At 37.5% G+C, this 14239-nt stretch overlaps 1 protein-coding gene across 2 annotated transcripts in view; it reads right to left on the reverse strand.

Moving 5' to 3' along the window:
* The window catches only part of LOC114278633 (callose synthase 3), a 120081-nt gene extending 106095 nt beyond the window's left edge, over positions 1–13986 (reverse strand). For both annotated transcript variants that reach the window (XR_014351147.1, XM_082906605.1), the window contains exons 1-2: positions 13639–13986; positions 10515–10615 (exon numbers count right to left, since the gene is read on the reverse strand). Coding sequence is in view for 1 of the 2 variants with exons in the window: in XM_082906605.1 (XP_082762731.1) it covers positions 10515–10615; positions 13639–13834 (297 nt within the window). In the remaining variant the exon portion in view is untranslated. The remainder of the gene's footprint in view (positions 1–10514; positions 10616–13638) is intronic.
* Positions 13987–14239: the final 253 nt, after the last annotated feature.

The raw sequence follows: 14239 nt of genomic DNA on the forward strand, positions 1-14239 counted from the left end.
GAAAAGATAACATTAAAACCAGAAGCATCAAGCTAACTGATAGAAAGCAAGCTAACAGACAGTTGAGGAACATAAAGAACAGAGGGAATAGTAACAGCAGACATAGCAGAGGGTAAAACAGACTCAATAGATAAGACAGACATACCACACCCATTAACAATATTGATAGTAATAGGAAAGGAGGGGGGATACAGTATTGGAGTAAGGAAAGGTGAGGAGTCATATGATGAGAGGCACCAGAATCAAAAAGCCAGACAGAAGAAGGAATACCTGAAGAGGACCCAAGCAAACTTGAACAAAGAGAGGTGAAAACAAAGGCAGATGAAAATGACTGAGAGGTAGACCAAAATCAGAAGCCGGGGCAGAGGCAATATAAGCAACAGGAGGGCAAAAAGTACTCGAAGCAGGACCTCGGGACTGTAGCTGAGGTGGCTAAGAAGACTGAGCAGACTGACAGCCCTTTTTGGGACAGTTGTACTTCCAATGGCCCTTCTGATAGCAAAAAGCACACTCATCAGAGGCTAGTGGCCCTTTCTTGGGCTTTGCATTGATCTGATGATGTTGGGGGTTTGACAACAGAAGAGACGAAGTAGAAGCCAAGAAGACAGATGGAGACAGAGTCCGACTAGCTATCTTAAGACGGGTTTCCTCGAAGAGAAACTCACGAACAATAGCATCCACAGAGGGGAGAGGAGGCCGATGAAGGATGCCACCACGGATAGCCTCATACTGAGGGAAGAGAGTCGTTAAGAAGTACACTAGACAACCTTGCTCCCGAAACTCAACATAAGCATCTAATGTCTTGAGGCTACATGGTTCCATAAGAGCCAGCTGATCCTAGAGGCCTGTCATCTCAATGTAGAAGTCTTGAATAGACAGATCCCGCTAACAAGCTCCTTGAATGGCTGTTTCCAACTCATACCGTTTGGCAAATTAGACTGCTGATAAACACTTTGTAAGTAATCCCATACCTCTTCGACATTGCTATATTTAGAGAACGTCATCCCGATACGATCATCCATAGAGTTATGAAACCACGTCAAAACTTGAGCATTATCACAATCCCAGTGTCACAGGAACTCAGATATTCTTCTTGTTTGGGATCTAATGAACGAGGAACAGAACCAAAAACATATCCCCATTTTTTTCGACTAAGAAGAAAATTTCTCATAACACTAGACCAATAAGCATAGTTGTCAATTGCAAGCTTGCATTTAATAGCTTGGATTTTATCTTCCGACATTGTAATGAGCCAGAAATTAAAAAAAAAAAAAGGGAATTGCTGGGGCACAGTGATAAAACCCAATAAAGTTGAGGGGTCAACCTGTAATAATCCAAAGTTGAGACAGAGGGGTGGACTGTAATCAGAACACAGAGAGCAAAACCGAAGATAGAAAGAGCAAAATTGAGAGTAGAGACCAGAGAGAGATCCAAAGCAGAGGTCGCGAGAGAGTGAGAGATCCCTCAAGCCCAAACCAGACTACAACTTCAGACCCAGCACCAGAAGGCAATCGCAATTTTGGCGAAGACAGAGAGGGCTATCGCGACGTCAGAGAAGACTGTCACAACCTAGAAAGGCCTTTATGGCTTTGGAGAGGGCTGTCGCGATTGTCACGACCCAGAGAGGGCTGGCTTCGATCGACCCAGAAAGATCCAGTAAGCAGGAATGAAGAACTTCGAATGATCAAGGCCAGACCTAGGTTTTGGACGTGGCTCTGATACTATGTAAGCTTTCTGTATTTCTGTATATTCAATTGTATGTATGATTACAATCAGACCTCAGATTATGTAGCCCTAACTCCTAAACCAAAAAAGAAAATGCAATCATGCCTCTAATAAGACTCTAATACAATCACACCTCTGATAGGACTCTAATATGTACAACCACAATCATGCCTAATTTGGAAAATACACAATACATTCTCACAGTATCATATGTATTCCATTGTGAAGACTGAAGACCAACTAGCCGATGTTCTCACTAAGGGACTAGGGAGCAAACCATTTCATGGCATTCTCAACAAGCTGGGCATAAGAGATATCTTCGCACCAGCTTGAGGGGGAGTGTTAGAATAGGAATTATGTTAGAATAGGAATTAAGTTAGAATAGGAAATACGTGATTGTGTGATTGTGTTTCCTTATATTATACTCAGTATTATCAATATAAAAGTGCTCTGGCCTCAAACCTTAAGGGGGTAAAATGAATTTTTCCCTAAAGACAATAAACAGAACAAGGAAACCTCTAAATATACCCCATGACTTTTAATGCTCCAAAGAAGAGAGAAAATTAAAGAGTGATGAGAAAGAGATGACAAAAATGAGCAAAAGTAGAGTTTCATTATGATTTCTCTTATTAAAGAACTTCAAATGAATATCATATAACTTAATCCTTTTAGCTCTCAAATCTACTTCCCAATGTTCATTCACACGTGGACTCCTCCGCCAAGGGAGAGGAAGTAATTCATTTTTATGGTTGCTCTCTTGGAACTCTTGGCCAACTAAGGGTAGGAGGTATTACCAGAGATGATCAAGATGATAGGTATTACCAGAATGACCAATATGGAAGATATTGTGAAACAAAGTCCCACATCTCCTAAATACTAAAGTAATGTAAAGTATATAAGCGTGAGGGCACCCTCACCTCAACAACTAGCTTTTGGGGTTGAGTTCTTGTAACACCCCAAAATGACACTACGCGATACAAGTATACCACTTTAATTTCCTAATGTCTTGAGTTGAGTTAGCCCTCTCATTTACGAAATGCCTAAGTAAAACTTAGAAATGTTAGATTTATCACCCCAAAAAAAAAAAAAAACTTAGAAATGTAATGGTTGTGTTGCCTTGCACGTATAAGTTTCCTTGTTAGGTATTTAGAGTTAGGAAAGGTGATACTCAAAACAATGAACCTTCCTTGTCCTAGTTTCCTTGTCTTACATTGCATAATCACTTATGACATGAATTACTGAAAGTTGAGTTTGGAAGTCAATGTTAATATAGGGCTTTGAACATAGGAACCCTTATGTCTTGTATTAAGAGTTAGGGAATGACTTCTAGGTTGAATTTAGTGAGTTTTGAGTTGTCCTATTTAAAGAATGAAGAGAATAGAATGGCTTAACCTAGAATGGAGACTAGTCTGTGTATATATACAGATAGAGATTTACAAGATAGGAAATAACATAAAAGGAAACAAAATCAAGGCCTAAACCATGGCCATAAAATAAGACTTAATTGATTCTAATTCCAACACTCCCCCTCAAGCTGGTGTGAAGAGATTCTGCAAATCCGGCTTGATAATAGACGACTGGAATAATGTTGGGCCAAGAGACTTTGTGAACATATCGGCTAATTGCTTAGAAGAAGAGACAAAGGATGGACTTACAATATCAGTCCGAACCTTTTCTCGAATAAAATGTATGTCAACCTCCATGTGTTTCATCTGCTCATGAAGTATTGAATCAGAGGATAAAATAATAGCTTATTTATTATCACCAATGTTATTAAAGGTGCACCTAGGCCCAAGTCACATCCAGGCCCAAGGTTTACGCCTTGCAGTGTTCCAAGCCAGGCAACTTCGATAAGTCGCGCTTAAGGCATGCGACTAAGCCAAGGCAGAGTAAAGCCCAAGGCCTGCACCTTGAGGGCTTTTTTTAATTGTTGCTTTGATTCGTTTTGTTTGAAATCTAACCATTAATTTAATATGGTACAACTACAGAAGATCCCTACTATTAAATACACATGCCAATACATTGGGCATTCAGCCCCAAATCAACGATAGAAGAAAATTTAGCCCTAATTCCTAATCTCCGAAGAACTCTTTGTTGCTACCTGCCTTCGTTATCCAGTCCAGCAGCTCTAAATATTTTCTTCACGTTGTTGTCTTCTTCTCTTCCTACGTTTCTCTCTCATTCTCTCTTCTTCTCTTCTTCTTCTCTACATTGTTGTCTTATCTACTTCTCTTCTCTATGTTGCTTTCTTCTTCTTCTTCTTCTTCTTCTTCTTCTTCTTCTTCCATCTTATTCTCATTCTTATTCTCTGGTCTCCTTCTCGGACTGATCTCTCTCCCCCCCCCCCCTTATTGTTCTTCTTCTCTCCTCTTCTTATTCATTTTTTATGTTAAACTTTAAAATGATGTTCATTTGTCTATATTTAAATAATAGTGTTTGTTGGTATTTATATTTTTAAATGTTTAACATTTCATTTTGCTTATATTGAACCCTAAATTATTTGCTTATATTAAATTATATATATATATTTTTTTTTTTTTTTTACATACAAGGTGTGCCTCACTTCGATAAAACCTGCACCTCACCTTGCACCTAGGACCCAAGAGACCTCGGCGCCTCGGTGCACCTATCACCTTTAATAACACTGATTATCACAAAATAAAGGAAAGGAAGCATCCTTAGCAAATCTTAACTCTGCAAGAATCAAGCAAAGCCACAAAACTTCGCATGCACCCTATGCCATTGCCCGATACTCAGCTTCAGCAGAAAATCTAGAAACAACTGCTTGTTTTTTACTTTTCCACGATATAAGATGATCACCATAAAAAGTATAAAAACCAGACGTGGACCGTTTATTAGTTTGAGATCCTACATAATCTGCATCAATGAAACAATAGATCCCTGATTGATGACCAACTGTGAAAAATAACCCCAAACCAAGAGAAGTCTTCAAATACAGCAAAATATGATGAACAACATCAAGGTGTTCTGTACGAGATGCATGCATAAATTGACTCACAACACTAACTACAAAAGTCAAGTCGAGTCTAGTGTTAGTCAAGTATACGAGACGGCCAACAAGGACTGATACATGCCCGGATCCTTCAGTAACTTGCCAAACTCTAATGTAAGCTTGATGTTAGGATCCATATAGAAGTAGAAGTTGGCTTACACCCTAGCATACTAGTGTCTTGAAGAAGATCAAGAACATACTTCCTTTGGGACAACGAAATCCCCTGACGAGAGCGAGCAACCTCAATACCCAGAAAGTATTTGAGAGGACCCAGATCCTTAATATCAAATGCTTGACTCAAATCCCTCTTTACTTGAGCTATGCCAATTAAATCATCTCCTGTAAGAATGATATCATCAATATACACAAGCAGAATAATACACTAACCAATGAAATTTCTACGAACAAAGCAAATATGATCGAAGTGGCACTAAACAAATCCCATGGATAAAATAACTAAGCTAAAGCGGCTAAACCAAGCCCGAGGAGATTGTTTAAGACCACATAAGGACTTGTACAGTCGACATACTTTCTTGGCATACTCCCCCTCAGCCCGAAAATCGGGTGGAGGATCCATATAAATAATCTCAAGTCCCCATGCAAAAAGTCATTCTTAACATATGCAGAGGCCAAGAATGGGAGGCATCAAGAGAAATAAAAAGCCTGAGAGAGGTAAGCTTGGCGATTGGTGCAAAGGTAGCCCCAAAATCCTTGTCATGAACCTAAGTAAAGCCCTTGGCAACCAATCGTGCTTTGTAGCGGTCCACAATGCCATCTGCAAGATACTTAATCGTGAACAACCATTTGCAACCAACAGTCTTTTCAAAGATGACAGAGAGACAAGTTGGCAGGTCTGCTTCTATTCCACAGCTGCCTTCTTTGTTTGCATAGCAGTCACCCACTTAGGATTCTAAAGAGTTTCTAACATAGAACAAGGAATAGTTTCCAACTCGAGCTTGCCAAACAAGAAACGATAGGCAAGGGAGACACTGTCATAATAAAGATATTAGGAAACAGGATGATTAGTATTGCTAAGATAACCAAAACAATTAGGAGGATGCCTATCACGAGGAGGGTTGTGAGGAGGAGCAGTAATCAAACGGAAGAATTACCTGACCCACATATCAGAGAGGCTGTTGGTAGGGGACGAGGATGACAAGACTATACCTGTAATGGAGGAGGAGAAAGAGGAGGAGCCTCAGGAGAGGAAGCCTCAACCTCATCAAAAATATGAAAAGGCCTAACATCAGAATCTACCAATGGGACAGAAGTGAGAAAGGAATCCTACACAGAAGGGTGAGTACTAAAAAAAGGAACCTCTTCATGAAATGTCACATCACAAGAATGATAGTACTTACGAGTGCTAGGATCATAACACCAATACCCTTTCGACATAGTGGAATACCCTAACAAGATACACCTAATGGCCTTATCATCTAACTTAGTTTGAGTAGGACTTCTTGATGCAACATCTATTACGTGGTTAAACAAGTACGATGGGTTATGGAAACCCAACACAAAATCTAAGGGTCCTATGTTCGTCAAGAAGCCTTTTTGGTCCAAAAAGAAGTGTCCATGGTAGTGTTTAGTAGTTAAGGGTATTATGGTAACTTCAGTTTTGCTAGACATGGGTTGTAGGGTTGCCCATGGGTTCTATTTTGGGTCAAGTTATTAAATGAGTTATTATATATGAGTTTTATTATGTCTAAAATAATCTTAGTGGTCAAAGTCCAAATTTCCTATTTTGATATGAAGTAGAATTAGAAGTCATTAAAGTTTCCTATTATGATTGAAGTAGAATTGGAAGTTATAATTGGTCTAGAATATTAGTAGTTGCTAAATATTTTTAGTTTCTAAATTTGAGAAATAGTCCTTATAGAATTAGGAAAGTCTTTAGCCTATAAATATATGTGTAATCTCAATGATTGAAGAGCAGAGTTAATATTATGAAAATTTGAGATTGTATTTGTGTGATTGGCCTATCCCTTGTAAGGGTGAAGCACTTCTCTTTCTTTCTCTCTTCTTCTTCTTCTATCCAGCAAGGTTACTGTTCACCTCACTGTTCACAGTGCTTAGAACAACCACCCAACTGCCCCTAAACACTTGTGTTTTCATTCCCAAAACCCTACCCTTTTACAAACCCTTAAACTCTTATTCTTTTAAATATTTCTGCAGTCACAAAATCCCATCAAATCCAGCCCTATAAGTCTATTGTTGCTGCTGCCAATGTACTTAATCTGGGCTCACTACTTGTAGGAAAGTAATCCCTACTCGTCCTATATCACTTATGTTCTGGACAAAACATGTACACCCAAAAACTCGAGGTAGGAGAGGAAACAGAGTCTTGGTAGGATGTAAGACCTTGCAAGACATAACTTAGAGTGCGATTAATAAAATAAACTGCAGAAGAACAGCATTATGCCAATTAGACTTAGGAACATTCATATCTCGAAGAAGATAACGAACCACATACATTATGTGATGGTTTTTTCTTTCTGCAATCCCATTTTGTTTAGGAGTATTAGAACAAGTTGTTGAAGTATATCAACCTGATTAAGATGGGAACGAAAAGCATCAGTGATGTATTACCCACCATTATCAGATTGGATATTTCAAACAACAGTGTGAAACTAGATTTTAACCATCTAGGGAAACTGAACAAATATGGAAAAGATATCAGATTTACGTTTAATGAGATATTCCCAAGTACAATGAGTGTAGTCATCTATAAAGGTCACATAATATCATTGGCCAGACAATGCACCCAAACATCATAATAAATAATATCAAACACAGAAGGAGCACGATACATACGAGGAATATAAGTGATACAGGTATATTTAGCTAACTCACATACATCACATTGAAACTTATAAGTCTTACAAGCTTTATTAAAAGTTGGAAACAATAAACATAAATAATGAAAATTTGCATAACCCAGACGAGCATGCCACAATGATAAGTCTTAAAAGAAAAAAACATAGGAGCAGAAATCCTCAGGTAACACAGTAGTAGAAAAACTAGAAAGAGGCGAAGGCAACTGATCTGGTGGATTTCCAAAGTAGTATAAACCATCTTGCTCATATCCCCTACCAAAAATCCTCTTCGAACTCAGACCTTGTAATAAACAAGAATTGGATAAGAAAATGACAGCACAATGAAAAGCTTTGGCAAGTCGACCCACAGACAAAAGATTATATGCAAAATTAGGGACATGTAAGTCAAAGGAAAGAGTAATATGAGGAGATAAAGTAACAACGCCCCGATGGTGAACAGAGGCAGTAGAACCATCAGAGAGACACACAGTTTGGGCTGCAGCAAGAAATAGAGAAGAAAGGTAGGAAAGCTCACCCTTCATGTGGTCATTAGCCCCAAAATCCAGAACCCAAGTAAGAAATGCAGAGTGAACATGGAAAGCAGTAGGAGTACCTATAGACAAGGTGGTAGCCGAGGATGATGGCCCCAGAGAAATCATAGAACCAAACTGAGCCTAAAGATGACCAATTTGAGTCTGAAGGAGATATAAATCTAGAGTAGTAGAACTCGGGACAGTCTCCACAACAACAGCGGTGCAAGAGGAGCCAGATGGGCGAGCACGGGAGAAACGTTGTCGCAACTTAGGATGAAGTTTGAAATGGCCCAGTTCTCCACATTGATGACAAATTACCTTCCCAACAGAAGGACGAGACCCAGACTGTGCAACAAGAGCCATCTGATCAAAGGAACCAAGAGGCTCAGAAACTGGAGTAGAGACAGGCTAAACCAACCGGCAGCAGCACTCATCACTATCAATAATAGCAAAGGCCTCGTAGAGAGAAGACGGAGGAGATATGTTTAAAATCTGAATGCAAAGAGACTAGAACTCAGAGTTTAAACCCATCAAGAACTGGTAGATATGTTGCCGAGCAAGTCGCTTGGTCATAAGAGAAGCCCCCTCGATTGGAAGATCAATCATAGGCTCATATTGAGCTAACTCTTCCCAACGTGCCTAAAAATATCCAAAGAACTCAGCCACAGAGATACCCAAAGAAGACTAAGAAACACAAGCAATATCCTGATAGAGCTCAAAGATGCGAACATCATTATAAGTATGAGCATACATCTGAGATAAGGCGCGCCATAAACTAGAAACGATATCACAAAACAGGAACATATGATAAATCAAATCCGCCATGGAATTGAACATCCATCCCAAGATAGTGCAATTGTCAATATCCCACTAACCGCATGTAAAATCTGTAGCGTTTGGCTAAGTAGTGATAGATGAAAACCAATGAACTTTTCCTTTTCCCCCTAAATAAAGTTTAAGGAAACGACTTCAGGTAGCAAAATTTTTCCCATTCAACACCACACTCGTGATACGATAAACAGGAGTATGGTTTGAATAGAAAAATCTGGATTAACTGAAACGGGTTTAACTAGTACCACAAGGGAAACATCAGATGGAGACTCAGTCATGGTGGCTAGAGATATAGGTGATGTGTATAGTTAACAAAATAGAACAATACACAAATCACAAAACACACCGGACAAACGGCGTAACTAATCCAACAAGTGCTACCAAACAAGCCGGTAGCCCACCAACAAAAATAACACAAGAAAACGACTTACCACATCAACACCAAGTCCCGAAACAAGGGACAAAACCTGCCGAATTGCCCTAGAGGGGCTGTTGGCCTAAACTAGGGTTGCCAAACAACCTAGGAATGGTTGTCGGCCTCAACCCAGGAAGTAGGTGGCCTGGGTGAAGTTTAAGGGGATTGGGCAGGCCTTTTGGGTGGAGGAGAGGAGCTGGGAAAGGTTGTCGATGGCTAGGAAGGAAGAAAAAGGCAGCCGGAGGTGATGGGTAGGGTTGTTGGGTAGAGAGAGAAGAAAAAGGAGGCGGCTAGGATTTTTTCTTAGGCTCTAATACCATAAAGAATGAAAAGAATAGAATGGCTCAGCCTAAATTGAGACTAGCCTGTGTATATATACTGATAGAGATTTACAAGATAGGAAATAACGTAAAAGAAAACAAAATCAAGGCCTAAACAATGGCCATAAAATAAGATTTAATTGATTCTAATTCCAACACTATTCACCAATCAAGGAGCTTAAAGATCTTAGACTAATGTACTTGACAATTTGATGCTAAGTATAAAATGTTAATTAGGATTAGTGAACTGAGTAGGATTAATTAAACCTAATCAAGATTAATTAAGCTAATTGGGTATAAAAAAATCCTGCCCTTGATTAATTAGTACAAACCTTGATTAATTAAGCTAAGGAGGGAGAATTAAAGATTTGGTGAAGCAAACATGTTGAAGCATACACTTAGCTGAAGCACACATACAACACTTTAGGTTCTACAACATCTACGTGGAGGATGGTTATCAACCCAAGACAGACAAGCGTCTGTTCAAACCAAACCAAACCAAGCCAAGCCTTAAGTCCCATCAAATGGGGTCGGCTACATGAATCCTTCTTATCCACTCGACTCTATCTAAGGCCATTTCATTAGTCAAATTAAGGAGACTCAACAATCAGGATTGTTTGGACCTCCTGACTTCAAGTTCTCCCATTCTATGTTTATATTGTCAACAAGAAATTTAAAAGCAAGTCCAAACAATACATAAACCTAATTTATGCTATTTTCCAGGCTAAAAAATGTCAAATAACTACTGGACACATATACTAAGCAAATGCATATTCTCACCTACATCACAATTAACAAGCACATTTGTATAGATTTAGCAAGTCACTCAAGTGAAAAAGGAGGAGAACTATCAGTGCTTACCCTTTCTAGGCGTTGAAGAAGTGCTGTTTTAAATTGACGAACACCACGTCCAGTAGAAGAGGGATCCAGCTTGTGAGCTTTCTCAAAAGCACAGAAACGACCTACACCCAGAACCACTATTTATGAATATTTCAAACCATAATAATGGAGAGCATACACTGAGACCAGATTGCACAAGATAAAGAGCACGAAATAATAAAACAAAAACAAGAACTAGGAAACTAATAGTAGCAAACAAGTGATAAAGTTATAATTGCACATATCCTATACCTTTACCAAAGTGTCAAGTGTCCAAGACTGATATTTCATACATTAAGAAAAGTCCTTGTAATATATCCTGTAATTCTCCCTTTTATAAGTATTATCCTCATAACTTAAAATGGTGGTTTGGCATACGTATTATCCCAATGATAAGACTTGTCGTTGGCATCGTTGGTGGCATAGGTTCAAATCATAAAAACAACCTCTCCAAAAGATGGGTAAGGTTGTGTACATCTTGTCCACCATTTGGCAAGAACTGTTAAGTCGCCAATTTTCACAAATGCTCAAGTAATTGGGAAATGGCCCAACAATGAATATCAAGCTATCTAACACCCTCTCTCATATGCAACGCCATCTTACATATGGAGAGAGACAAAAAAAAGAAGCAGTCAACCAAACAGAAAAGAAGAAACCAAATAGAGGACCAGATATCAAATGTCAACGGAGAGACTAGAATTCAAAACGTCTCTCAACCAAAGCTCTGACACCATGTTTAAGTTACATAAAAGGACAAAACCACTTGATCGAACAATTTATCAATTCCTATGCAACCATTTTCACAATTTGGATATATTTCAAGACCCTTGACTCAAAAGATTTGTTGCAATTCTGCATATTCCAAGACCCTTATACTTCATTATTCAAAATAAACTCCGAGAACAATAAGAAAGATTGCAAAAAGGGGCCATTTTACCTAGTATTTAACTAGTTATGACTTTGAAGAGTTTGAATTTGATAAGAAGTAGCAGCTTAACCATTAGGCAAGTAAGCACACCATCTAAGGTTCCGCAACAAGAGAGGCCCCCATTTTAATGACTTGTGTTTAAATTGGTTGATCAATTGTTATATTAGTTGAAAAAATTATTAGGACACCAACAGTTATACACAAAAAAATAATATATACTCCCTCCATCCCAAAATATTAGTCCATTTTCAAAAATCAAGGACTAAAACAATATGAATTTCCTATTTTGTCTTTTTTTTTAAATTCATAAATAATACAAAGTACAATTATGACAATTGATATTCCCCAAAAAATGTACTATCAAAGGGTAATTTTGGAAAATTAATATTTTTAAAGTGCAATAATTGTACTACCAAAAAAAGTCAGATTCCCAAAAGGGATTATTTTGGGACGGAGGGAGTATATGTCAACACACTCACAAGTTTTGGGTGGCCTCACACTAGATGGTAGTAAAGGCCCACAAAGATTATGAATATTGGTAATTGCCTTAGCCGGTATAATTATCAATATGTTAAAAAAACTTCTATTGATGGACTGAATTATATAAAAAGACTAAAACATTTTCTAAATGTACACTTTGTTTACATTGACAATATAACATTTGAAGAAAGAAAATTTTCAATATTAAAATTGATAAAATCCTACCTAAGTTACTGTAAAAAGATAAAATGAATTAACCATAATATTCAATTTAAAAAACGATTCTTTTTAAAGAGCTCATAAGGGAAAGAAATTATCAAACTCAAGAAAGAGCCCCCATAACGAAGGAAGATATGAAAAATCTTGTACTTGAGAAGGATTGACCCTTGACCACCTAGTTGGAAGTGTACATGGCTAATTGTCCTAGTCAATGCAGTTGAAGAATGATATTTTAGGAAACTTGAACACAAATGATTGACTAGTGATTTGGTATTTCAAAAAGCAAGAAACATAAATTTTTAAATAAAAAAAACGACTACGTAAAATGTAGAAAAAAGGTTTCATTTAAGTTTTTCGCCTTAAGCCCAAAAAATGTTCGACTGGCTCAATAAGAAGTTAGTGAATAGGGCTTTTAGTTGCTAAATTTGACAGGTTACCTCATTAATACTCTCTTTAGGGAAACTATTAATCAAGCACACTGGAGTTTAATTTACATACATCATACATTTATATATATGCGTGTGTGAGTCTGCATGGCCCTGAATTTTTTTGAGCCTTAAGCAAACTCCTAGGATGGTGCCCTTTATACGTATTCACGAAGAAAACATTTGCCGGTAAAATGGCAAGTACCTACAATTTTTTTTGTTTGTTAGTACTCACACAAAGTTTGCTTACATATATTATCGCTAAAACAATATACTAAAGTTTACTTACATAGATTAAGGGTTCATTTCGGAAGTGGTTTTTTGACTAAAATATCAGGTGAAAAAATAGAAGTTCTTGGGAATGGCTTTGACTTTTTATGGAAAAACATGCATAAAGTACATAGAATGAGAAGGAACCTTTTGACTTTTTTGTATAGTTTTTTGGCTATTTGGCTAAAGTGTTAAGTTGCCAAAAGAATCATAAGATATGAAGAAATCATTACAAGAACTCTAAAAAATTAAAATTTTGGTCTTATTGCTTTATAATTTAGCAAAATTCAATATATAACAAGAAAAAACACCAAACAACATCTAAACTATAATACTAAATAAAAATTTAACCAACTGCAACAAAGTATTGCTTAAATGTTACTCTTCTCGCATTTAGCTTCAATACTACTAATGGAGTTTGCATAATCTAGATAATCTACCACATCCATTTCAGATAACATAGCTAGTCTATTCAATTTGTCTCGCAACATGGTTGATCGAATGTAAGATTTAATCAATTTAAACTTTGAAAATTTTTATTTCTTTAGCTACAGATGTAATAGTATATACTTAACAATATTTTGAAAATAATCGATGCATTTGAAAACAAACATTCATTACTTCCAAATAATTCGCAATTTTAATTGACTTTTTAATTTTTTTGGGTAAAGCTTTATTTTTCAACTACTAATAGTATAAAAACTTAAACATTTAGGAGCCTAATTTTTCTAACAAAATTTGGATAAAAGACACAACAAGTAAGAAAGAAAGAAAAAAAACTTACAGAGATAAGCAACCCTTGAGTTGGTATTTTCAACTTCATTGGCAACACGAAGAATCGGAGCAATCTCTTCAAGCGACGAAGGCACAACTTCACTGTCGATTATCGACTCTCCTCCCAGAATCCCAGCCGTCTGAGTCCGCGTGAGACGCCGCTGTGGCGGATGATCAAACCCCCGGCCTCTCGAAGAGGACGACATTTTCACTACACTACACTCTGCTCAATACCTCAAAATCAAAACCCAATTGAAAATTGAAAACCCTAACCACCACCACATTTACCAAAACTATCCCAATCAAAAAGATGAATGATAACACAAAGATGAGCAGAGAAAAAAAATGTGAAACTGGAGAGAGTTAGAAAAGAGAGAGAATCATTGAAGAAGCGATGAAGTTCAGAGACAACCAGTGATGCAATAATGTCAAGTATGAAAATGAAAGATTGATGAATCATATTTGAGGATGCCAACTTAAAAGCTATGTATGTGTGTGTATGAGATAGAGACAGAGAGCGAGAGAGAGAAGAAAAGATGAGTGCTGTTTTCAGTGACTGGATAAACACTAGGAAAGAGAAAAAGGCGGGAAAAAAGCAGGTAGATTTTAGA

Source organism: Camellia sinensis, chromosome 14 (genome assembly GCF_055761805.1).
Source record: "Camellia sinensis isolate YWXY chromosome 14, ASM5576180v1, whole genome shotgun sequence".
NCBI classification, from domain to species: Eukaryota; Viridiplantae; Streptophyta; class Magnoliopsida; order Ericales; family Theaceae; genus Camellia; species Camellia sinensis.